This window comes from Camelus dromedarius, chromosome 10 (assembly GCF_036321535.1).
Source record: "Camelus dromedarius isolate mCamDro1 chromosome 10, mCamDro1.pat, whole genome shotgun sequence".
NCBI classification, from domain to species: domain Eukaryota; kingdom Metazoa; phylum Chordata; class Mammalia; order Artiodactyla; family Camelidae; genus Camelus; species Camelus dromedarius.
This window is the reverse complement of record NC_087445.1, coordinates 55705395-55730197: the sequence shown is the minus strand read 5'-3', so window position 1 is coordinate 55730197 and position 24803 is coordinate 55705395. Positions and strand designations below refer to the sequence as shown.

Here is a 24803-nt window from a genome sequence, read left to right as displayed (position 1 = left end):
ACTTCAGAATGGAAGCCCTAGACAGATTCCCTCGCCTGCAATTATCCAGGCAGAGCACAGACAGGTTAATATCAACCAACACGCTTCTTGATGCCTACACTATCCCCAGAACCTGGAGAAAGGAATTCTTCCCTTTAATCCTCTGTGGCAGGACAGATGGCACTTACAACCCAACGCAGCACCTGGGAAATGTTTTTCGCGCTACCAATTAAGACGCGTTCCCTCCACTGTGTCCATCACTTGCACCTGGAGGACCACCGGCAGCTTCGCCAAGAGCGTATTCCATCTGATCGCCCCACCTTGTCCATTGGGGCGCCGTGCTACAGACTCAAAAGGTGTTGCAGAGGAAGAAAATGAGAGTTGCATGTGAGCTGGGAACTTCCTGGTACACTCAGGAAAGCCTCAGCAGATTCTTTTATTTTTTTTCACCCATTTGACAATTACTGTGAACCTACTATGTACCAGCAGACATCAGAGGGAAAAGAGAAGGTCTAATTAGAGTCTACCCTTGAGGAACTCACAGTCCAGTGGGCTAGATTAGTAAACAGCTAATTAAAATTCATTGTGAAAATGCTTTAAGTACCTAGGCTTTGAGATACTGATGAGCACAGAGAAGGAAAAGGCTCACTGATTTTGAGAAAGGGCCAAAATATAGCCTGTGTTATAGAGAGGCCGTGTGTGCTAGCTCAAATTTATATAAAAGTAGCAACTCACATTTTTATAGTACAGTATGGTTTTCAAAGCATTTTCACATATTTATTTCATTTTATTCCTCCTCTTCCTTTATGGAGAAATTGCCCTTCTTCCCTTTTAACAGCTTAAGGAATTAAGAGTTGGAGAGCTTGAGATTTGTTCAAAAGGATCGAACGTGAAAGTGCAGGACTCAGAGCTAGGCTTTTTGATTTCAGCGTTTGTTTGGAACTCACTGTGAGTTGAACAGGTTCTTAGCTATGAGCAAAGTTATAAAATAACAACAAAAGATGACAAAGTGCCCCCTGAACCCCTCTGGCACTGGGCTGTAGCCAGGAATAGCGCCAGCCAAGCAGGACAGCATGGGCCCAGAGAAGGCATCCGTGCAGCCTTCCCTGGGCATTAGAGTCCTGAAACCACCTGCGTGCCTGTGAGGTCTCTTGGACCACGGCCCCAGATGCTTCAAGAAACTCGTTGTTGTCTTGCCCACTGGCGGATAGATTCTTGATGCCTACTCCTTGGGTGGAGTCGGAAGTTAGTGCACCGGTGGGCAAAGTCTCCATCAGGTCTCCTAAACGCAGGGAAGGCCCAGGAAAAGAGTACCTGGCATTTTTCGTCTCTTTTTGTGGGAGCTGGACTCAACTTGCCAAGTTTGGCAATTCCTGAGTGTGAGAAGGAAGTTTAGAAGCCAACACTTAGCAACACTTTGTATTCCCTTCACCATTACCTCTCAGTAGTGCCGATTTCCTGCTTTCAAAATTACATTTATTCTGTTTGGCTCCATTTCCAACTCCCTGAAGCCCTTTTGAACCCAGCAGGAACCAGCAAATCCACTCCCAACCGCCTCCTTCGCCGGGCGGCTTGACCACATCTTCACCATCACAATCACGCCAGGAACAGCTCACTTAATTGTTGATCAAACCCATTCATTTAGGTGTGTGGTTAAACCCTCTTCCCTGGATGACTGGCCAAGCCAGCTCTCGAGTTTAATCAGTAAGAGCCAGTGACTTTCCCTTCTGACCGCTGATTGGGAAAGAAGGGAAAAGGTCCTTACTCATCTGCAAAACGCAGCCTGTCTTCCTCTGCTGCCAGGAAGCGGGGCCGGAGGCTCCTCTGTGAAAAGGGGCCAGGTGGGGAGCAGGGCCCGGTGTCAGGGCTGTGGTTCTTACAGATCAGTGATTCTCAAACTGTGGGCTCTTGGGCAAAAGCAGCAGCACCTGGGAACTTGTTAGACGTGGAAATTCTTGGGCCCCGCCCTGGAACTACTAATTCAGAAATTCTGGAGGTGGAGTACGGCCATCTGTGTTCTAACAAGCCTTCCAGGTGACTTGGAAGCACGCTAGAGCTTGAGAACCATGGCGGCAGACCCAGGGGCGGCTTCTGACATGGGCTCCAAGCTTCACGGATGCCACCACCTTTCAGTTCTCCTCAGTGGATCTGAATGGGACCTGAAGGAACTTTCTTGAAAGCAGTACATCAGCCTACCCTAGATCTTCCTCCAGGTAAGTCTGCTCTTAAAATGATGATGATGATGATGATGATAATGATGATAATAAGTCTTAAAGAAACCTATGATGTTTGGGCACTTACTTCGACCAAGTAATTAATGACTACACCTTGCACTATTTCATATCCGTTATCTCATTCTGCCCACATGACAGCCCTGGAAGGGAAGTTATTTTCAAGACGAGGAAACAGGCTCAGGAAAGTTGATTGACTTGCCCAAGGTCACATATCTAGGAGGGGCAGAGCTAGCGGCCTCTAAACCGTGCCAGGGCTCTGGGGCGTGACTGGGGACGACCCGGGGGAATCCTCCCACCACCATGCACAGTAATTATGTCACCAATACCTCAGCTAGTCACCTCTCTCTGCCAAGGAAGCGGGTCTCTTTGGGTGAAATTCTCAAGAATTGTTCTTTCTTGAGGAGCCTGTCTTTATAAATACAATTTCATACAAATCTCCCATGATCTCTGTGGCTTTGTAACAAAAGTGATCCGGCAGATGAGTGTGCAAGCCAGGCAGTCCGTCCCAGGAGACAAAGACACGGAGTCTGAAAGGGGATCAAAGCAGCAACCAAACCCAGCTTTGTCAGGTTTAGACCCAAATGGAACCATTAACCTTCTCAAGCTCTTGTGAAATGAGAGGCGATTTTTCAGAGACTCCTGAGCTGTCTCTTTACTTTTATCACAATGTTTCTGATCTCATCTCGTTTTTGCTGCTTTCCTAACCTCGCCTGGATCCCCTGGCCATTCAACCCCCCTCATACTCCCCAGACACACACACACACGCACACACACACACACACACACGCACACACACACACTCCTCTGTGGCCTGGGATAAATTCACTGCTCTTTTTTCTCTGCTCCAGCACCACTGATTGCTCCTGAACTATTGATGGCTCCCAGGTTAAAGTGCTTAGCCATGCTCTGGTGTAGCTCCATTTCACATCCATGTCTTCACCTGCAGCAGGACTCTCAACCCACCCTGCCAAGGCTTCCACTGCCCTGCCTCCTCCTCCTCTTGCTCTGTTCTAAAACTGTATGCCTTATCTCTGGACTCCATCATCTCCAGGTCCCACTCATCATCAGCAGATGATCTTGCATCCTAGGTCACAGAAGATAACTGCCGCTAGGCAGGAACTTCCTCCACTCCCTTCCCCTTTGTTTCCTAATTGATCTGTATCTTTACCCATTGTTCGGGACTGGATGTGTCTGCCCAAGTTGCATATGTTGAAGCCCTAACTCCCTGTGTCGTTGTATTTGGAGATAGGGCCTTTAAGGAGGTGATCAAGGTTAAATGAGACCATAAGGGTGGGGCCCTGATATGACAGGATTATTGTCCTTAGAAGAAGAGACACCAGAGAGCTTGCTGTCTCTCTGCACACACATTGAGGGAAGGCCATGTGAGGATGTAGTAGAAGCCAGCCGTCTGCAAGCCAGGAAGAAAGCTCTCGCCAGTCTTTCACTAGTGCCCTCTTTCCCCTAAGTCAGAACTGCAGGGCAGGGCAGGGCAGGAGCTGGGGGTCAGGGATGGGTTTGGAAGGTTGTTGGGTGAGCCAGGAATCAGCACAGAAGGAGTAAGGTGAACTGACTATTTAATGGCTTTAATTAAGACGTCTGGTAAATTTATTTCTTATTTTAGAGGGCCCGCCCTGAAGACTTGAGGTCTGTAAGCTACAATGTCCTTTCAGTTAACGAAAGCTGTGTAACAAACCTCCACAGAATTTAGCAGCTTAAAACAGAAGGGGTTCTATTGTTTCTCTTATTTCCTCAAACTTGGCTGGGCCCAGCTGGGCAGTTCTTCTGGTCTGACTGGTCACTTATGTGGTGGTTTTTGGTTGGCAGGTCAGTGGGAGGCGGGGCCTGTAATCTCAGGACCTCTCTCTCCTTGTGGCTTTTCCATCAGGTCTCTCCAGCACTGTTGCTAGACTTCCAGCAAGGGGGCGCGGGGCTCCTGAGGGCACAGAGGTGGAAGCTGATAGGTCTTCTTTAGGCTTATGCCCCAAACCAGCACGACATCCCTTCCTCTGAGCCCTGTTGTTTGAAGTGATTCAGTGGAGCAGCCCACATGCTAGGGGAGGGACTAAACAGTGTGGCTCCCTGAGGGCCACCACTGGAACAGAAGACTTCCAACATTTTGCATTCATCAACCTACACATTGGGTAAGGACTTTCTGATAGGACTGTCCACATCTGCTTCTGGGACTCTTTATCCTGTTGTTGCTTAACATTTCGAATTCCATCTACTGAAGGACATATATGTACTGAGATATAAGTGCCCCACTCTTGTGTGTTACTATTTCAGGTGACTTTGCACCTTTTTTTTTTTTTTTTTTGGAGAACTTATTTCCAATTTTTCGGAGATTCCAAGAATATCTTTTAGCTTTAAGTACTGCCAATTATGATTTTAGAGAGCTCTCACCTTACTGCAGCTTTACCTCCCATGTCTGGGTTTCAGAACCTGCACAGACTCGAGCTCCAACTGTTTTCAGCAGCGTTTAGAAGGCTACAGGTATTTGGCAGATAAGCTCGGATAAAATTTTGAGTTAGCCCGAGTATTTTCCATCTTCTGTACGCACATACCTCCACGTTTCTAATATATGGGAATTTCCTATCATTTCAGGCAGCAGCCAGGGCAGTCTAAGCTCACTGCCTCAAGGAAGGGAGGCTACAGCCAAACAAAAGAGAATAAAGGCATCGATGCTCCATCTTGAGTTTCAAAGAAACTTTTCAAAGTCCTGGCAGAGAAAACAGATTGATAGAAAAGATTTCTGAGTCTCAAAAGCTTGGCTTTTCTCGTGCCCTAAGCCATATGCTATGATGTTTACAATAGAATTGGGGGAGATTCTGTGATGATATATTAAAAAATATAAATATATGAAGAAATATATAAAATAACAAATACATTATAATATTTTAAAAGTTAATGGTCTGGTTTTGCCAGATCCATAGAGATTCCAGGTGCTGCGCTGAGACAGGGGGTCCCTAGGGAAAGGAACAGTGAGGATTTCTGAGCGGGGTCCCTGAATGTGGCTCAGCTTAGCAACCATTCCAGGATGGGTTCTCTGCAGCTAACTTCGAGATGAAGTTCAGGGTGCAAAATGCTGATTAGGAATCAGCATCCAAGAAGGGAAGGGAAAGAAGGCAACACTGGGCAGAGCGAGAAACTGAACTGGGATGCAAGCCTGGCAAAGCTTTGGAGCAAATATTACTCATCCAAGTACTCTGCTGGGTGGAGTGGCTGGACCTTTATACCTCCACCTTGCTCGGTCATCAATACAAGCTGCTCTGGGAAGGGCATGACCTTGAGGGAGGTGGCTTTCTGCATCTTGGAGCAGCTGACAGCTGGAGACCATCTGCTGACTGCTCTCACTCCCTGCAGCTGGGCAGCAAGTCCTTCCATGAAAAGGGATCTGGGCAGCAGCGTATCTCCATGTCTGTCACACTAATCCTCTCCTCCCTGAGCTTAATCTCAGGCCAGGAGCTGATAGAATGCTTGGTTAGGCTTGGAAAGCCTGCAGAAAGGGCCTGTGCAGGGCTCCCCAAGAGCAACCCAAGTGAGGGAGCATAGTGGACTGAAGTGGAGATGGAATGGCAGACAGCAGGACAAGGAGAGAGCCGAAGCCAGCTCTCCTTGCCTTGCGTGGCCCCCATGCCGTGGAAGAGTGTCTGAAAGTTCCCTTCGCCCCCAAGAGGGTCTGGTGTGGTTAATAGACGTTCACACATGGGCTGCTTGGACCAACTGACACCTGGAGTTTATGGTGGGCAGGGGACATATCAACCAAAAACGCGGATTAACCAAAGACCACAAAACGCAAAATTCTTAGTAGATTCCACCAAGGACAGGTGACAGCTATAAACCAGCTCACCCCCCTCTCTTTCTGTCTGGGGCTAGGATTCTATAAAGCCCCTCCCCACCCTGCTACCTCTATCAGCTTAGATAAATCTCAGGTTATGGGCAGAAGGAAAGAGTGGAGAAAATCCAAATTGACTGGTTTTTAAACTTGAGGTGGCAGAGAAAACCCCTAAGTGACTGAGTTTATTTAGAATTACATAGATTGGAGTTTTCTGCCCCTGGATAACATGGGGATACCAGATAGATACTAAGTTCAATTAAGAGAAACATTTTTAAAATTATATTTTTGATTCAGTTGTGCCATCAATTGAAAATTCTTACTGGTATATAGATACAAAATGATCAAAGAAGTAATTGTTGCTTCAGTCAGTAGCAGAGAGAGAAATGTGAACCAATGAAAAGATCCAAGCTTACTCTTGGCCAAGTGTGCGACACAACTGGGGATGCTATGTTAGAATCCAGATGCTCAGTTCCTGCTGCTGCAGTGGCTATTAGGAGATGATTTCTGTCAATTGACTTGGATGCAGATACATAGATAATCAAGACCTTAAATTATTTATGTTTTGCAGTTCTACTTTTGTGTATCAGGCTTGAGAAAATAACCAGGTAGCATTCCACCTGCCATACAAGGATCAGAGAAAGCAAAGAAGTGGGCTAGGAGACTGGTCTTGCAAAATTCCAGGCGACAAAGTATTGACCTCTTGCACCTGGGGGATGGCAGTAGAGATGAAGGATATATAAGAAATTGGGATGTTTCGGGGAAGTAGGGTTAAGACTTGCTGATGGACAAAATGTGTGTGAAGGTTAGGGCATGACCTCAAGTTTTTGGCTTAAGAAACTGGGTGGATAATGGTGGCATTTACTAACGTGGGGAAGATCCAAGGAGGAAAGAGTTTTGCAAGGAGATGGTAGAAAGCAAGAGATCCATTGTGGCCACGTTGAGTTTCTGATGCTATTAAATACCCACTGGGCTCTGTCTCTTGACATCTAGTCTGGAGTTTGGTGAAGAGGATGAGGCTGGAGATGCTAATTTGAGAATCATGAGCGTAGAGGTACATTTAAAGTCCTGGGACTGGGTGAGATCACTTACTGAGTGAGTTACTGAATAGAGACAGAGCAAATCAAAGGGATGATAGGACCAAGGGTACAAGATTATTATAGATTTTAATTTTCTCCTTTATTGCTTTCTCTATTTTCCAAGGTGTTTACAATGAAAATATATTACTTTTATAATCAGAAAACAAGTCAAGTCATAATAAACCTGCTGTTGCCACTCAGAAACACATCCACACCGCTTCTCTGCTCCTTTTTCAAAAAAAGCATCTCGCCGAAGTAGGGCCTTAGACACATTAACTTGCGTATTTAATTGGGAACCTTAGAGACAGTGTTTGCATTGAAATCAACATCCCCATCTCTTTCGAGTGCAAATGAGCCTCTCACACCCGGGCGCTCCCCTAACCCGCGTCGTGCTGCTGATTGAGCCTGTGCCTAATTACGTGTCGCTCCTTGAGTTCTGGAGTGGGTAATAGCGATGTTGATTTGCCGAGGCTGGCAGTGATGACTAAGTCATTTTCCTCTTCATGGGTTTTTCTTTTCCTTTTTTAAGTGAAGAGAGAGTAACCCCGCCTGTCATGCCGCTCATTCCGCGGGCTGACGGGCTTGTCTCTGGTTAGTGGATGCCGGGGCAGAAGCCCGGACATCTCGAGATGTTTTGTCAGAAGTCTTGGTGAGAGGGAGTTTCTGTAACTCTTCCGGGATGACTTCCAGGCAGTGGTCAAAGGGCTTCTTGGCCTGAACATTTGTTCATTCAACTAACATTCACTATGTCGTGCTATTCAGTGCTCCTGGCCCTACTCTGAGCACAGATGGATAGGGCCCTAGGTAGGCAGGCTCTCAAGGAATGCTGTCTTGTGATTCCATTTGAGTTCAGTTTGTTAAGGATCGTGATGAGGGAAGTGTGGGGCAATATGGAAGCACATAATCTGGGGGGTATGGTTCAGGGTCAAGGCTACTTGGAAAGGATAATGATAGTTAACCTTTACCCAATGGTCAGGCACAATTCTTCTTGCTTTATATCGATGACTCCTTTATTCCTTCCAGCAACCTATGAGGTAGGTCTTGTTATTCTCATTGTATGGAATTAAAAACTGCTGCACAGAGTGGTGAATCTGAGATGAGTTTTTAAAGGCAAAGAGGCATTAGCTAGGTTGGGGCAGACGGAAATATTCCGAGCAACTGGATCCATGGGTGGAAAAGCATGGAGAATCCACCGAGCGTGAGGAATGATTTGGGGGACTGCATGGTGTTATGTCTGGCTTCTATGGAGCGGGGGCCAGGGAGGATGGAGCTTGAGGGTCTTGAGAGGTTTGAGGAAAGAGAGCGATGGAATCAGACCTGGCAGCCTTGTGCAGCCTGGTTGGCCTGGAGGGAACCAGATAAGTGGCTGTAGTAGTCTTGATAAATAATGAAAGCGAAGCCACCACATCTGGAAGGGTCATGGCCAGGGGCAGGTGGACTCAAGGGCTGTCATGCAGTGGACGACTGGACGAGGGGGACCTATTGGAGGGGAGGAGCTAGTGTGAGGGAGGAGTCTGGGCTGGGGTCCAGGTTTCTCCTTGGGTGGCTGGGTAAGTAAGTGGTGCTGTTTCCCCAAGGCTGGGAGCCCCAGGGGAGGAGCGGGCCCAGTGTAGACAGATGGTGCAGGGGATTTGTTCTCTGCGGTGTCTTGAGCCTGGATCTCTGGGGAGCAAAGCAACAGAGAGACAATGAGTATATGTGGTTGGAGACTTGAGAGCGAGAGCAAGCAATCCAACAAACTCCTCTCCATCTGCTTACCTACAGTCTGACTTTCCGGCTTTTTCCTGTAAACTTAAGGAGCGGGTGATATTGAAAATATCCTTACAAGCAAAGGATGGTAAATGGAAATTAATTGGAAAGCACTTGTTATTCGTGCCTTAATATGTGTTAAATGTCATTGATATTTTGTCTTTTTTTTTTAACTCTAATTTAGGAAAAATTAAAAATATATATTCATGAGAGCGTTCCTAGGCTTATTGCAGACATTGCCCCCACCGCCCGCCCCCAGTTCTCTGTAAGATCTTAATTTTCCCAAACCCAAATTCTCCTACTCTGGCAGTTTTCAAAAGCCCCTTCTTGGAGGTAGGGGAGGCAGTGCTTCATTTATAAAGACACTATTTCTCAGACAAGAAAAAAAAGACTCAGAGGGTAAGTGATTTTCCAGTGGTCCCATTCTGAGTCAATAGGGAGGTGGAGTTCTAAAACAGACCCATCAGACCCCAAAGGCCCTTATTACCATCTGCCCCCACCGTCTCCCCGAGAAGCGGGTTGGAGAGATTATAGGACACAGGCTTGGGGAGAAGGACTATAATTCATGAATTGTCTCCAAAGAGAGACTTCTGGTTCTTGAAAACAAATGAGTGCTGAAGAGTTTGGAAGACAAGAGCAGCAGGTCTGCTAAGCACCCCTCGAGAGTCAAGGAAACGGGCTGAGATGGGGGAAGATATGGATACTGTCCACTAGACTCTTGAAATGTTTTCCTGTGGCTGGAGAAGTTCACCAGTATCCTTTCTGAGCTAAGAGATGGCTGAGGAGTAGAAGCATCAGACTGAAAAGGACTCAGATGTGCCCAGATCAGCAAAAGGTTCCTGAAGATGAGGACATTTCGGTGTGGAAAGAACCACCATCAGAGCCTCGGCCCCTCCTACTTTGTCGATGGATTTCCGCATTGGAACAGCCCCTCGGAGCACCAGGGCACGCTCTCAATGTTTATTATATTACTCACCAAATAATTATCCAGCACCTATGTAAGGGGTACTGCTGGTTGTATAGCCAACATCTAGCCCCGCTTTCCTCCTTCCTAATTGAACCCAGATTTCTCTCCCATTCCATTGCTATCCCAGATGGAAACCATGATTAGCCTAAGACAATCAGATGATGGTGGTTACCTGGCAGAAGTCCAGGGCTGTATGTGTGGGCTAAGTGATGCTGACCCAATGAGCTTACAAGAAAGCTTTCATACGCTATGCTTGGGAAGAAGTTTCCCTTCTAGGTGTGAGAAATAAAATATGTGGCATGCGAAAGCCATGCTGTAACCACAAGGGGACCCAGCCTCAGGGTGGAGCTGGTGTTGATGGTGGTCAGAGAAAAGAATCAGAACGGAACCTGGGCGACATCACTGAGCCCCTGATCCTCCTGCATGCGTTTCCTACCATATATCTGGACTTCTGACTTGGTGAAATCATACACTCCCTCATTGTTTAGGCCTGCTGGAGTTTGCGTTGGGATTTCCCTTTACTTGCAGCACAAAGCGTCCTCACTCAAACCAGCCTCCTTGGTTCCAGGCACAGTACCAAGCACTGGGGACACAGCCAACCAGTGGGACACGGTCTTCACTCACTGTGGAGGGGAGAGGCTCACAAGTGGGCAGAACGTCTCCGTTCTGAGTCCTCAGCGCAGGGCTCTCAGTAAGCCCTGAAGGCTTCGGAGGCACCTGGGAGGGAAACCTCACCTAACCCTGGGGACTAGCGAGCCCCGCCCAGAGGATGTGGCTCGTCAGTCCAGCCCTGAAGGATGAGCGTGAATTTGCTAGAAGAAGGAGATGTACTTTAATGGCCCGGAACCTTTGTTTCCAAGGGCCAGAATCTTCCAGCCTCTTTCTGGGCTCATACTGCTTACGTTTAAACCGGGACAGTGACTAGATTTCTGGCTCTGGCCAGACTGAATGACTGATTTAGGATAATTCATAGAAACCAGACATCTCCTCATGTGGCGTCCACCAAAGCATGCTAGCTATCACGTGGGTTCTGGAGAAGACACTTTCCTGGCCGTGGCAAGTAGGAGAGGGTGGGACCCAGGGCGAGTGGCTTTAAAAGTACCCTCTGAACACCTGCAGAGAAGTATTTTGCAGAGCAATGCTTTAGGTTCTAGACGACTTGAAGAGAATTGCCCTAAAATAAAAATTAAGTCTTTTATACAAGAGTGGCACTTGCTCATCTGACATGAAAGCTTTGAGGAGATGGGCGCCAGCCTGACCCAGATGAGCTTCTGGTGAGATTGTGAGGTCCCTTTTGGCCACACCGCCTCTCAGAAATCGGTACTGATGCTCTCCTGCCTCACCTCTCGGGCAGTCGGGCCACAGATACTGACTGAGCATGCTCGCAAGGGGCAGGTGTGCTCATAGGTGTGCAAAGCGTGACGGGAAGTCTAAGAGCCCCTGCCCACAAGGAGCATGCGTTTCACACTCTGTGGCTCTCCTCCAGCCCACGAACTGCTGTAGCTCCCTGCATTTTCATGCTGTTATTTTATGACGAAGGGAAAGGCTAAAAACCTAAGGTTTCAAAGTAAAGAAGAGGAGGACCTGGCACTCAAACCCAGGAGCTCAAGCTGTAAGTGAAATCCTCTGTTGCCGCACATTAGGCCTGAAGAAGCCAATCCTTCACATTTTTGCAGGGCCCAGCAAGAGGAAAATCACTAGATGTAGATTCAGTGGCCACATGTCAACGGCCTACCACAGGCCAAACAGCCCCTTCTTTGTCACCTGCTTTCATCTGAGGTACTTTAAGAGAGAGATGGCATTATGTCCTCTCTACAGACGGGGGAACAAAGGTCCTGAGTTGTTAGAGAGTTAGCCACGATGGTGAGGATGATGATGGGTTGCTTGAGTTGGGCACCGATCATGGGCGAGGCACTGCACTAAGGGCTTTGCATAGTTAATCCTGTTCGTAACACATATGTGCCTAGGCATTTTCACTCCCAGTCACACAGATGGGGAAACCGAGATGTAGGGAGGTTAAGCTGATGGCCCAAGTGTTGTACGAGAGGGCAGTGTCACAGCCTGGAACCGCCAGGAGCCCTCAGGATGGACCACCAAGTGAGGGTCCTTGTCTTCGCACAGGAAAGAATCCAAGAGCAAGTCAAAGCAAAGCAGAAGTGAGTTTGTTGAGAGAGACACACACTCGAGAGGCAGAGTGTGGACTGGCTCAGAAAACGAGGGCAGCCCCAGGGTGTAGGGTTGTTGGGTTTTATGGGCTGAGTAACTTTGCGCGCTAATAAGTGGGAGGAAGATTCTTGCTAATTTGGGGAAGGGTGGGGATCTCCCAGGAATTGGGCCACTGCCCACTCGTTGGCCTTTTATGGCCCATCTCAGAGCTGTCATGGGGTAAGGAGGAGTGATTTTTAGTATCACAGTGAAGGCATAATGAGCTAAAGGTCTATGACCAGACTGTTCCTGAAGCCTCCTTGGCCTCAGCTGGTTCCACCCGGTCTTTATCGCATCCCAGCAACCGCACCCCGTCTTCCTTTATCTAGTGGCTGTGTCCTGCCCCTTTCCCTCCTGCCGCGTGACCGGGCACTCTTCTTCCCAACCACACAGACGGGAAGCCGAGGCGGAGCGAGGCTACCTTGACGGCCCAAGGCCACACAGTAAGTGGAGGCGTCAGGATTTGAACCGAGGCAGCCTGGCTACAGAGACGCCACTCTCAACCAGCTCTGCTCTACTTATCCACCATCTTCAGTCACAAAATTCTGTGAATTTTCACTTCACAGAATGAAGATTCAGTCATGTTCACCAAATTCCAAGTTCTGTGCCCAACTCCCTGCCCTGCGATGCCTCAGATACTTTGGCACCTGGGTTAGCGTCAGAAAGCCCATCTGGGCACAGTTCCTTCCTTGACCCGAATCTGAAAAGGCGGGGGGTGGCCACAGACCTGCCCCCCCCCCCCCCCCCCCCGTTTAGATAAGGTTTTCCTCTTTTCCTCTCTTTGCCCTTGGATAACCCTCCTCCTCTTCTGGCCTGCGTGACTGTTCCTTCAGCACGTCTCCCCTTCCAAAATGCCCAGCAGCCTTGGGCTTAATGCCCTGGTGGGATCAGAGGACACAGAGGCAGGGCTTCCCAGCTGGACGGGCCCCTGGGAGCCAGAGGCCTGGGGAGTCTCGGATGGGCCCAGGCCTGCAGCTGCGGTCTTCCAAACAGCCCCCTGGAGTGGGTTCTGTCAGCTCGAGGGAAAGGTCAGCATTTCAATCTCGTGTTTTCACACATCTTAAATGGATTTCAGAGGCACTGGAGCTGCCCCTGCTCTGCTCTTTAAACAATGTGGTGAGGCCGCTGGCGCGTTGCTGGAGGCTGCATTCCTCCCGCATTGTGATGTGGTTTTTGGAAGTCATGCATGCGGTCGGCTAAACCAAACTAAGCTGCTTCATTAATGGGAGCAAACTCAAGAGGGAAATTGTGAATAGAAAAAAGGCAAGTTTGCTTTCCACCCCTCATTCAAAAAGCCAGATAATTAAGTAGGCGGGGAAAGGAAGCGTCCCCTCTGATTCCAAGAGCGTACTCTGTCGCTCGCCTCTTCCTCTCTTTGCTGGGTAGGGGTGGTGGTGGTGGTGGTGGTTTGTATGTGTGTCTTGGAGGCAGGGGGTGGGGTATTGTAAGGGAAGTTCTAGTAGATGATCTGTCACCCCGGATCCTCTGAGTAAGCCTTTTCTGTCATAGGGAGAAGATAATAACTGTTTTCAGTTCTGTTCAGCCTCCCGGTACCCCCTACTCGGTCCTCTTCTACCTGGCCCTCAAGAGCAGCTCCGAATCTTCACCTCTCCTCCGGCCCACCCCCACCCCTCACTTTGGATTCCACCTCCAAGACCAAGTTCGTTGGCACGAACTCAGGGACCCCTGCACCTCCCCACCTGCAGACGCACCTAGAGCACACCCCCTTTCCTCTTACTTCCCCTCCGGGGCACAAAGGACCCCTCTTCTTTGCAAAGCTCTGCTGTGCCCTGGATCCCAAGGTGAGCTTGCTTGTCAGTGACCCTGCAGCTGCTGTAACTCCTTCCCTCGGGTGTAATGAACATGTCCAAATCTCTCAGATTCCAAGAGGAAGCCTTCCCTCAGACCTGCCTCTCAAGCTCCCATCCCTACTCTTGCCTGCGTGCTTTCGCCAATATACATCTTGACACAATCATCTACCCAGCTTGTCACAGCCACACATCCCCGCCTCCACCACTGCCAGTGCTGGCTGCTGCTACCCCGCCTCCCCGCCCCGCCCCGTGGCTGGCCACCAGTGATGTCTAATCTTTGGCCCCAGTGGACCTCTCCATCCATTCCTGTTCACCTCTGGACAGCAGAAGAGGAGGAGGACGGCCAACGTGAGCTGTCGAGGGGGTAGTGGTGGTGTCAGTTCTCTGACGTTTTCTCAGGGAGAGAGCCCAGCATTTCAGACAAAGACATTTTTCATCTACCAAGCTGCATATTTTTACTTAGATATTTAAAAAAGCAATCTCAAGCTCTGAAAGAAAATGTAACATTGATGCCAAATCAGATGAGAACTAACACTTGGTATCAACAGGAATATATTTGAATTTAAAAAGGCTAGCTGCATCTGACAGCAATGTGTCTCAGCGACTTAAGCCTAAGTCTGGGTGGGGGTGGGGAGGAGAAGTGACGCATCTCCAGTAAGTGTTTACAAAGATGGGGACAGGTGACAAGTAGGGGGCCCATCTACGGCCTGTGACATGTAGGAGGGCAGGGAAGGCTCCACGTCAGACATTACATTTAGGATGTCTTAAACCGACAGGTGATTTCCAGTAAAGGAAAGGCGGTCAGTACTGAAGGCAGAGGGAATGGCCAGTACAGGGCAGGGTGTTTGGAAAAAATCCTGATGTTTCCAAGAAGTGATGAGCACAGTACTTTGAAGCATCTTATGGTCTCTGTGATCAGGTGCTGTCCCCCGTCACACCCCGGCCCTGAAATATGGCGAGTTGCAAGGAAAGAGCACAGCCTATAGCTGTGTTTACTATGCTTAGGGCTGAATGCTCACCAGATGTGTGAGTAACCAGTTCTTCATATGCCTCCCTAAGTCAGATGTGTGCTTTTAGACACAGAAAAAGACGCATTCACAGTCAAGGCTCTTTCCCCGGAGATGCCAGCACCAACATGGTGGGGATGGGGGGTGCAAACCCTTCAAAACAGGAGGCTATTGGTCCAGGAAGCCACAGCATCTTCAGGTAGTCATTTCTCCCACGCCACAGCTCTATCCTCGCTACTCATGAGCTCTTGGAGACAGCTGCAATTGCTCTGTCTGTTTTGTTTGTTGCTAGCACCAAGTATTTGCTCAAAAATATTGGTTAAGGGTTTGGGGGGGTGGGTGTAGCTCAATAGGAAAGAGCATGCCTAGCATGCACAAGGTCCTGGGTTCGATCCCCAGTACCTCCATTAAAAAAATCACTGGTTAAGTGCATGGGTAATGGGACCAGCATCCCGTGCTTTCCAGAGGGTTTCTATCTCCCCTAGTCCAAAAGCACACATGTGTAAGTTCCTGATTATGGTACAGGTTACCTGCTCATGAGTCCTTCCTGGCACATTGGTGGACAAGACCTCATCCTTTCCAGCCCCTTCTGGGTAGGGGGTGTTATATGATCAGGGCTAGCCTGTGCTACTTCCCAGATAAGCATTTGAGTAGGTCACCTCCAAGCTCTCAGCAATGACCCCAGGATTCTTGTGTTGAGAAGGCAGCATCATCAGTTGGAGGAGCTGGGACTCCTGAACCACTAGATGGAAGGGCATTTCCCACTGACCCTCACTGGGGAATGTGTGTCAGAATTAAACCTCTTATCATGCAGTTGCTACCATGACTAGTTTATCAGTATACCCCTCTTCCTGTACACAAAACCAAGTGGGGATATGGATTAGACATGAACTCAACAAAAACACTCTTCATTAAATAAATATTTGATGGAGGCCATGAGAGAGGAGTAACGCTGCTTTACAGTGCATAAGTCCATTACATCACTTCCTCTCCTTTAGGAAAACACACAGAGGAAACTTCTCAACCTGTAGTTCTAGAAGAGGTTGAATTTCTCTGGAGCATTCAATAATTAAAGTTACTAAGAATGTGATTGGGGGGGGCCAGGATTAGGCTTATTTAAAATGGAGGTGCTGGAGATTGAACCCAGGACCTCGTGCATGCTAAGCACACACTCTGCCACTGAGCTATACCCTCGCCCCAAAGAATGTGATTCCTGATTGACCCTTTTTTGCCATGCCTCCCAGGAAGCTCAGAGCCAAATATGTAGCTTACGTATAGGCTCATGGAATGTATTTATATAATTTACTATTCAGTCATTTTCCTTTGCTTTCTCTAGTTGTAAAAGTCGCTTAAAATCTTTCTTTTGTTAAGATGATAAAGACAAGAAAGGGTGAAAACCTAATTTTTAGGCTGGACTCTGGACATGAGCCATTCTTCTCTTGACGCTAGTGAAGGCAGACACAATATATCAGCTGAGTTTAAAAATCAGTGCTGTTGATTTAAATTTACTCTTCTGGGTTTCATGACTATTAAATTTTCCTTTGATTTATAACAGGGTAGCTCAAAGAATAAGTTAATGATGATAATTACTGGTGCAGAATGCATAGCAAGATAGTTTGTGGCAGTGGTTGTGACTTGCAGTTAGTTTTAAATAACTGTGCTCATGGATTCAGGGTCCCCAGATGATGTTTAATCACTGGTGTTTCCTCCTTCTGAAGCCTCATACACCACTTTGATTCATGCTTTTGAAGGAAAGCATTCCCTCCATAAAATTCCCCCTGTTGATGATAAATATCTGATGCAGAAATATTAACATTTTAAAATCCCAGCTCACACCTCACCTTAATTTTACCTTTGCTTCCCGTAACAGTGTAGATTCAATGGCTTGAAATACCTCTCATGTACATGCACTGAAAGGCAATATTATGTAATTTCTACATTTCATATCTGTAGTCATATCTGTAAATGATTTACAACAGATGCACATAGACACATGTGAAAAAAATTCTTTATTAATTTCTCACATTTCATTACAAAATGTATGTTGCAAACAACTTGAATAACCTACTTGTGTGTTTTTTTGTTTTTTTTAAACCCTTGGCTTCAAGAACTCAGGATCTCCCTATCTTTTTATCAAGTATCGGGAAATACTGACTGTTGGAGTCAATAGGTTATCATTTCACTATTTATTTTCTTCTCTCAAGCTCTGAAAAAAAATGTCCTCTGTATAAATTAAACAAAAAAATGTTGTAAATTCTATGTCATTACAGTCAACAGAATTATAATAATGCATCCAAAATGTGCGGCCACAAAATATCAGGTATATGTTTGAAAAAAGAAAAAAATGACATTCTAGCCTTGTTAAAAGGATAATGGTCCCATATTTTTATTAACAGGTTAGCAAAACAAAATCCAATGGATTACAATATTTACACGTTATTTGAAAAATAAAGTAGTGATAAAAGCATGTCACAATTATTTTCTTTTTTTTTTCCTTTTTCTGTCATTCTTTTTTTTTTTTTTCTTTTTTTTTGTTTGTTTTTTTTTTTGGTAACCATTACAAACACCCAATCCAGGTATGGAACTGTTTAGTACATTTGAAATGAGGCCAATTAAAAACAAATATGGACACAAAATGAATCTTTGTCTCAATAGTTCACATTTCCCCCATTTTCTGGTTTCCACATGATGGCCCCCATCCCTAAAAAAAAAAATGAAATTAAAACAAACTCCCTACAAATAAAAATTCTTAACAGCAAGAAAATAAAAGAAGAACATGCTTTTCAAGTAAGCACAAATGCAATTATCTTTCCATGGATTTTATTTGAAGCTGTGTGGGACACTGTCATCTCAGCAATTCCCTTTCCCTTTCTCCCCCCCCTCCCCCGACCCTTCCAAGTTAAAAAAACAAAACAAAACAAAAAACAAAAACATGAAAACCAAAGGACTAACACACATACACAGACGCACGCGCACACACGCACACATCCAAGCGCACACACACACACAGGCTTCTAAAACCTAGGCTTCAAGGAAAGTTCTACTTTTTGGAACGAAACCCTTTGTTCACAATCAGAACGTATTATAAATGTAGACTTAGATTTAGTCTAAGCTGCTCCCTCCTGAAAAAGCTAATACGGGGAAACAGAGCAGCTGGCAGCTAGATTTAAAAAAAAAAAAAAAAAAGTAGTTCTCCAGGCTCCTTGTAGGATATAAGTATTTCTTGAACACTCTCACCAAAGGGATGGGATTCAAGCACATCCCCTTGTCCCGCAAAATAAATGAGAATCCACCCCCAGGGAAAAAAAAAAAAAAAACCAAAGCAAACAAAAACAGAACAGATTTTAAAATCACACACAAAAGCCAGCCCATCCTAACAGAAATTATTTGTGAGACAGATAATGTGTCAATTTGACAGCAACAAAAGGGTGAAGAGGACTTCCTCGTCTGGCCCGCAAGCTGCATAGCTGTGCCGAAAAGTTTGGTTCTTTAGTTAAATTAAAAAAAAAAAAAAAAGTTAACTTCTTTGTTATTTCCATGTTTAAAATAAAAACATTCCTATTCACAAAAAACTATATCTCCCTTACCCCCAAATCAAAACAATAACACACACACAAAAAAACAATTTGTATGAAAAACTGAATTGTGCTGTGTTTGTAACACTCAAATCGATAGAAAAGAAACATGTGGCAAACAAAACTCCACAGTCACCTTGAAATTAGCTCACATGAAATCTACCAAATTCTAAATTATAGTTGAACACTAATAAACAGCTTACCTGGAATAAAGGATGACAATTCACAAACATTTATCTAATAATTAAAGTCTGTTTCTTTTTTTTTGTTTTGTTTTTTACTAAAATAATTAAAAAAATCACAGTATTTTAAGAAATAAAACCCACGTGGGGATTTTAAGCACAATTTGTGTTCCTTTCTTTAAAACTCTTTTTTTTTTTTTCTCCATTCACCATCTTGCCCAGCAGTTCTCTCTACATTTAACCACAATGACGACAGGTAGTACTGATAAATGCAGAGAATTCCCTTGGTTAAGTTTGAGGTACTAGGAAACAGGTGACTGTTTTATGCAAAGCAGTTTTTTTGTTTTGTTTTGTTTTGTTTTCTGTTTTTGTTTTTTGTTTTTTCCCAAAGCGGCTGCAAGTTAGGTCTTGAAAAAGCTTAAGGTATTAAAACTAGAAAAACGCACTGAAAGTTGTGCGCCAAAAAGTTGTTCCCCTAAGAGAAGTCTTCTACCGTCACGGAGCTTCTGTTTCCACACACTGTCCAAGCCCACCAGCGAGCACGCGCGTGCCAGGGAGGTGCTTCCAAATTCCGCGACAAACGAAACTTCCACGATGAAGATCCGGAAGGGAAGATGTAGTGATGGAAAAGGAGCCACATGTTCCAACCATTTAAATAACTTTAATTTACATACTCACTCACACAGGTACCAGTGCTTTGAAAATAGATTGTTCAGTCCTAAAAAGCAGCTTTGTTCTGTCTTCGCTTCTCTGTGCCCCCCCTTCTCAGCCCAAGCTGGCCCTCCCACTCTTTTTTTCATCACGGTTCAAGTAAGGGGTGATAAAGAATTTCACCAAATGCTTATTCCTTTTTGGCCTCTGCATTCTCCAGGAGAGACTCGTCAGCAGCTACTACACAGATGGCGACTGTTTCGGTCTTTAGGGAAAAGTCTATCCCCATCGATTCGTCGTCGTCTTTCTCCTCTATAGAGGGCATCTTAATACTGTCCTCCATGGTCTCCTTCAGGTGGATTTCTTCTCGGCTCACCTGCTTGGTGTCATTCAACGCCCTGGAAAAATAATTACGGTACAGACACGTGAGTAGATAATATTTTTTCTAATTAAACAAAACCCACACGTGTCCTTATTTCCCTGGTCCTAAAAAGACCTTGGGGGTTTCCCCTGAACAGATGCCACAGACGTAGGACTAAATTGTGAGTGGTTTATCCTTGCTACCTGTTATGCTTAGGTCATATATTTCTAGTATCTGATTAAAGATTTGAACCTATAAAAATAACCCACTGCGATACTAGGTTTCGACTACACCATGCTGTTCCCAGAGTAACATAATTATTTTCTGTTCCCTCCACTACTGGGAACAGAGTAAGTCATAAGTGGTAACAGCAAGAACTGTCTTCTGCTCAGACTCATCAGAGGAACCCAGGAGCTTGGAGATCTGCTATATTTCTTACGACAAAAGGAGCTCCTCGGGTATCAAAGACTTCAGATAGGTCCAGAAACAAATCACAGAAACAAGAAACAAAAACCTAAAGATGGGACCCAGGTCTTGGGAAGCTAGTTATAGTCTCTGAAGTTCAGATGCTTCCCGTTTCTGGGCGTTTTTCTCCTGAAAGGACCAACTCCTAGGTTCTCCCAGGGTCTGCTGGGCTACAAGTGGCTTGTCTAGGGGACAATTTTACGTTCAAGGATCTTAAGAGTGTTGTACGGGTATGCTCCCACCTACCTGGGAGGCAGGCAGAAGCGGGCTCTGTCCCCGAGGCAGAGCATTGAAGGCACCAAGAGGTGCGTGGGAAGGTTCAAGGCCACTCAGGGAATGAGTCATCACAGAGGCAGGAACAGAAGCCAGATCTTTGGACCCCGGTCCACGCTCTAGCAGAGAACGTCATGCTAATGAAAGCTGAAGGGACACGGGCTGGAGACAGCACTAAACGTCTACACGAGGATCTGTCATTTGTCAAGATGATTTCTCCTCATTTGACTTGTGTCTGGGTGACCATTTACAAGAACCAACGGAAAGGGAGAAACCCAGTTCGTGACAACTGCCTCTCCTCCCATGCCCGGAAATGTGACAGAGGGGTCTCTGTGTCGTCAGGGGAAACTGCCACCTGGCACGTTGGGCAGAGGCCGTCTTGGGATGGCTCGACTTACATGCCGTGTCTCAGCACGTGCCTTTCCCACTCCGAGCCCTGGGAAAACGCCCGGCCGCAAAATTCACACGGAAAACGCTTCTCAGTGCTGACAGCAGCCCCACGGTCAGAAAACCGCATCAGATCTGCAAGGAGAAAGCGGAGGTGTTACCCGCGCGCCGCGGGAGTGGGCGGAAGACAGCAGTCAGTGTTCACCAGGAGCCGCCTCTCCTGCCTGCACTCGAAAAGCCCATCGGTGAATAGCCGTTTCCAGACTCCTTGCCTTTTCCTACTGCCTTTTCACCAAAGGGTATTTCTTGAAACTCTCTCAAGAAGGATTCCTGGTTCCCGGGCCCCAGCTGTCCCCAGTTTCTCCTCACCTCCCAGTTGCTTCCATCACAAACCATCTGGGTCTGTCTTGCCTGAAGAACCACTTCGGTTCATCCCAGAGGCACCTGAGCATTTTTTTTCCCTATCAAATCTCCCCCTTCTGTGATGCTCTGTATCAGGGCCTCGTTGTCGAGCACCTCTTCATTTTCTATTTGACCCCCAAGTTTATCATTTTGCTTGCTAAAAAGAACACAAGCTACCGAAAGCACCGGACCAGGTAACACACATAGTAAGACCTCAGGGTTTCGACACGTTCCCAGGAAGGCTGAGGGCCCATGACTCGTGGTCATCTGCTGAGGATATCATAACACCCGCCCAGGGCGGCTGCGAGCACCGCAGGAGGTCTGCAAGCAAAGAACCGCGCAGGAACGTGGACCCCGACCACAAGGAGGCCGGTATTTGAAAGCATGTCTTCCGCTAGGAAGGGGTCCTGGCCAGCTGCCCGGCGTCTCCGCCTCCATCGGTGTATTTGAATGTGGGGCTAGGCAGACATTTCTGGACAGGTCTGTCGTCAACATCAAATATTGACTGTCCTTTTATTTCCTCCACAGCCCTGGGCACATGTAAGGAGTTGGAGAAACGCAGATTGGCTGGCTCATTGTTTACAGGCCAACTCAGAGACGAGAGCTTCTACGGCCTTTATGCTACCCTGAGTCCCAAGCCCGTATGTCTTTCATTATACCACAGAGGGCCGCGTCTTCATGTGGCTCATAAACAGCAGGCCCTCGACGGGTCCGCAGCCAGGTTGCAGAGTGAGGGCCCTGCACAGGGGAACGCTGATCGTCTCTGCATATCTGATCACTCGCTGCCTGCACCTCCAAGATGTCACAGGAAGATGTCTCCTGGCTGAAATACGCCATCGAATAAAAACCCCCCGACGGTGTTAACAGGCTAGGAGTCTCTGTGCTGCCTTAATCTTCCGCACAAAAAGCAACGTGAACGGGGCCAGTTTTAACAAAAGATGAAACATTTTCTCACAAATTAAGGAGATCACCACACAAGCCATTAAAAATAATTGCACAGACTATCTTCCTTGATTCTTTTCATTGGAAATGAGACAGCACCATCTGCTCGGCGCATTAATTCCTTAGCAGGGATTATCTTGGGCAAGAAATCAACAGAATGCCTTCCTGACTCCTCCCAACTGCATAATGAGAGGGGGTGGGGAGGATTCTGCTTGGGTTAATTTTGATTTCTTCATGCCTGGTTTCTTCTCTTTCAGAATCCCTCCGGGCTTCCTTCTGGGGCAGGTCCTGCCGTGTGGCCACAGTCCGTCCACACCCTGGTTCCCGTGCTGGGAAAGGACGATGGGAACGGGGTGGCTCCAAGGACGCGAGCCCCCCGATCTGAGCGCCTGACGAGCGTCTACGCTGCCAACGAGGGGCCGGCTGCTGGCACTCGCCCGCTTACCCTTAGGAAACATGAAACCAGCCATCTATTCTTCCCAGTGGCTCATGCTGCTTCATCCTCAAAGGAGGAAGCCAATCATTACCTGTCACACATCAAATAGCTCCCCATTAGCCCCGAGCGTTGTGCTAAAGCCACCTCCCGCTCCCTACTCCTGGAAGACAGACCGTCTGGCAAAAACACCCCGAGGCTATTGTGTGCCGTTTCTGCTCGTTGGCGAGAATACACCTAGATGGTGGAAAATTGATTCAAAGGCGATGAGACAAAGGGGCACCCCTTTCAAGGATCGGCGAGCGGGACAGGAAGGTTTGGGGCTTGTAATTCTCATTAACATGACTAGAAGTTACTCATGTAAATCCCGCACCCCCAGAGAGAAATCCAGGCTGCCCCACCCCCAAGACTTTTTGTTCCCAGGTGGTTCAGGCCCCTGAATGTGGATGCTACACTTTCCCAGGAGAGGGGATCAGACACCACGAAGTTCTCTCCAGCCACACCGAGCTGGTCAGGCCAGGAAGTGTGCCCACTGCCTCTCACACCTAAGGGCAGTCTCTTCCCTTCTAACCAGCTATGCTTTTATTTCGGAGGTGTCACCACCGGGGTGGGAGTGGGGGACAGGGACGGAAAAGGGTTCTTGCCTCTGCAATGCTTATAACCAGTAAAATCATGTGTACTTGGCTTTAGAGATTAAAAGCCACGGCTTCCAATGAGGACAATTTATTTCCTGGAGAGGAACGGCCAGGCACAGAGCACCATGAAGGAAAGGAGCCCATGTACCCTCTGTCAAAAGCATCCTCTTCCAGAGAACTCTGGTAATAGTGCACAGACATTAAAGAATTCATCACTAAGAACGTATTTGTGAAATGCTAAGGAAAAGAAAGTTTAAAAACCATGCTTCTCGGATCACAGCTGTGTTCCTTGTAAGAAATGGATCACTCCGCCCCTACTAATAAAAGTTGTAACTTTGCAAGGGGCTGTCAATCAATATGGTGCAGATATTTTATTTATCCATCTATTTTTCAGGGTGACCACGGGCACGGGAATTTGGAAGAGCAGACACACTTTGGTTGCTAGTCCCTGCTGTTGTCTTGGCCGGGGGTTCAGGAGCCAACCAGACCCCTGCTTTGCAAGCCTGGGGTCTCCTGGTAGAGCGGAGATAAAATATGGTGGGAGTGGGGAAGGGATGGGGGTGGAAGTCTGCACAGGTCAGGAGGGAGATGGCTACCAAGTCAGCTTTCTTAGACTTGCAGACTGACCCAGCTGGAAAAACCAAGAAATTCTGCAAAAATGCACCTTAGAGTGAGGCCCGAAGGGCCACTGAACTGACAGAATTCAGGGCCAGGTTCCCTCCCACGAAGACCATCCCACTGCCCAGAAGGTACAGGAGGTGGGGTAAAAAGATGCAGTGGAGCCAGAACACTTCAACTCGACCGCTAGTCTTTTTTTTTTTTTTTTTTTTTTTTAACTTTGAACAAGCTCTTTACATATTCTGGGCCTTTATCTCCCAATGGCAATAATACCACCTACATGACAGGGTTTTATCATTTATTAGGTGGTTATGATGTTCCAGGAGCCGGACTAACGTTGGTGCACGATCTCATTTAAGATGTACACAACCCTAGGAGGTACGTCACCATCATCATCATTTTATGGCCAATGAATGTACAAGGAGAGAAAATAAGTGACCCAAAGCCACAAAACTAGTAAGTACAGAACTGAGAGTCAAATCCAGACAGGCCAACTGCAGAGCCCTGTTACGTTACATAAGATTAAAGAAAAAAACGTTATAAAAACCACCAACACTAGGCCTGGCACAGAGTGGTGCTCAAAAATGACCACTAATGCCCTTCTTCTCATCACTGGGATGGTATCTGTCATATTTCTTTCTCGTGTCTATGTTACCCACGTGCTTTTGATAAACCTGCAATCACCAAAGTAAAACAGCCCAACGTACATTCTTAGACGCACAGTCTTGGGTTCTCCATAATAGCCTATGTTGAACAATATACAAAACCAGCTCTAGAGCCTGTAAATGTATGTCGACATCTAAATTCACTTTGAAAAACCTCATTTTGAAAATGACTATTGACTCACTGAAAGTTGGAATAATAGAAAAATCCCACGAAACCATCCCCAGTAAACACAGTCAAATAAAAGCCACTGGTGTCTCTCTCTCCTTCAAAGCAAAGGCAGCAGCAATGGGTCAAGAGGAGGACACAGGAGAGGACGTGGGCTCCCGGCCTCCGCAGCCTCCCCCAGGAGC

The 24803-nt window shown here is 46.9% G+C and overlaps 1 protein-coding gene and 1 long non-coding RNA gene across 9 annotated transcripts in view; one reads left to right on the top strand and one right to left on the bottom strand.

The window, feature by feature from the left end:
* The first annotated feature begins 445 nt into the window (after window positions 1–445).
* LOC116152699 (uncharacterized) lies at window positions 446–23525 on the top strand. Its single transcript, XR_004136319.2, has 3 exons — window positions 446–2192; window positions 19492–19696; window positions 22359–23525. It is a non-coding gene; the product is annotated as an uncharacterized LOC116152699 (long non-coding RNA).
* The window catches only part of ZNF462 (zinc finger protein 462), a 132011-nt gene continuing 124059 nt past the window's right edge, over window positions 16852–24803 (bottom strand). For 7 of the 8 annotated variants that reach the window (XM_064490373.1, XM_064490377.1, XM_064490378.1 and 4 more), the window contains exons 12-13: window positions 20769–20892; window positions 16852–19669 (exon numbers count right to left, since the gene is read on the bottom strand). In XM_064490373.1, the coding sequence (XP_064346443.1) occupies window positions 19462–19669; window positions 20769–20892 (332 nt within the window). In that variant the 3' untranslated portion in view covers window positions 16852–19461. Of the gene's footprint in view, window positions 19670–20343; window positions 20490–20768; window positions 20893–24803 lie in introns of all 8 variants that reach the window. The other variant, XR_010382769.1, reaches the window with a different exon arrangement.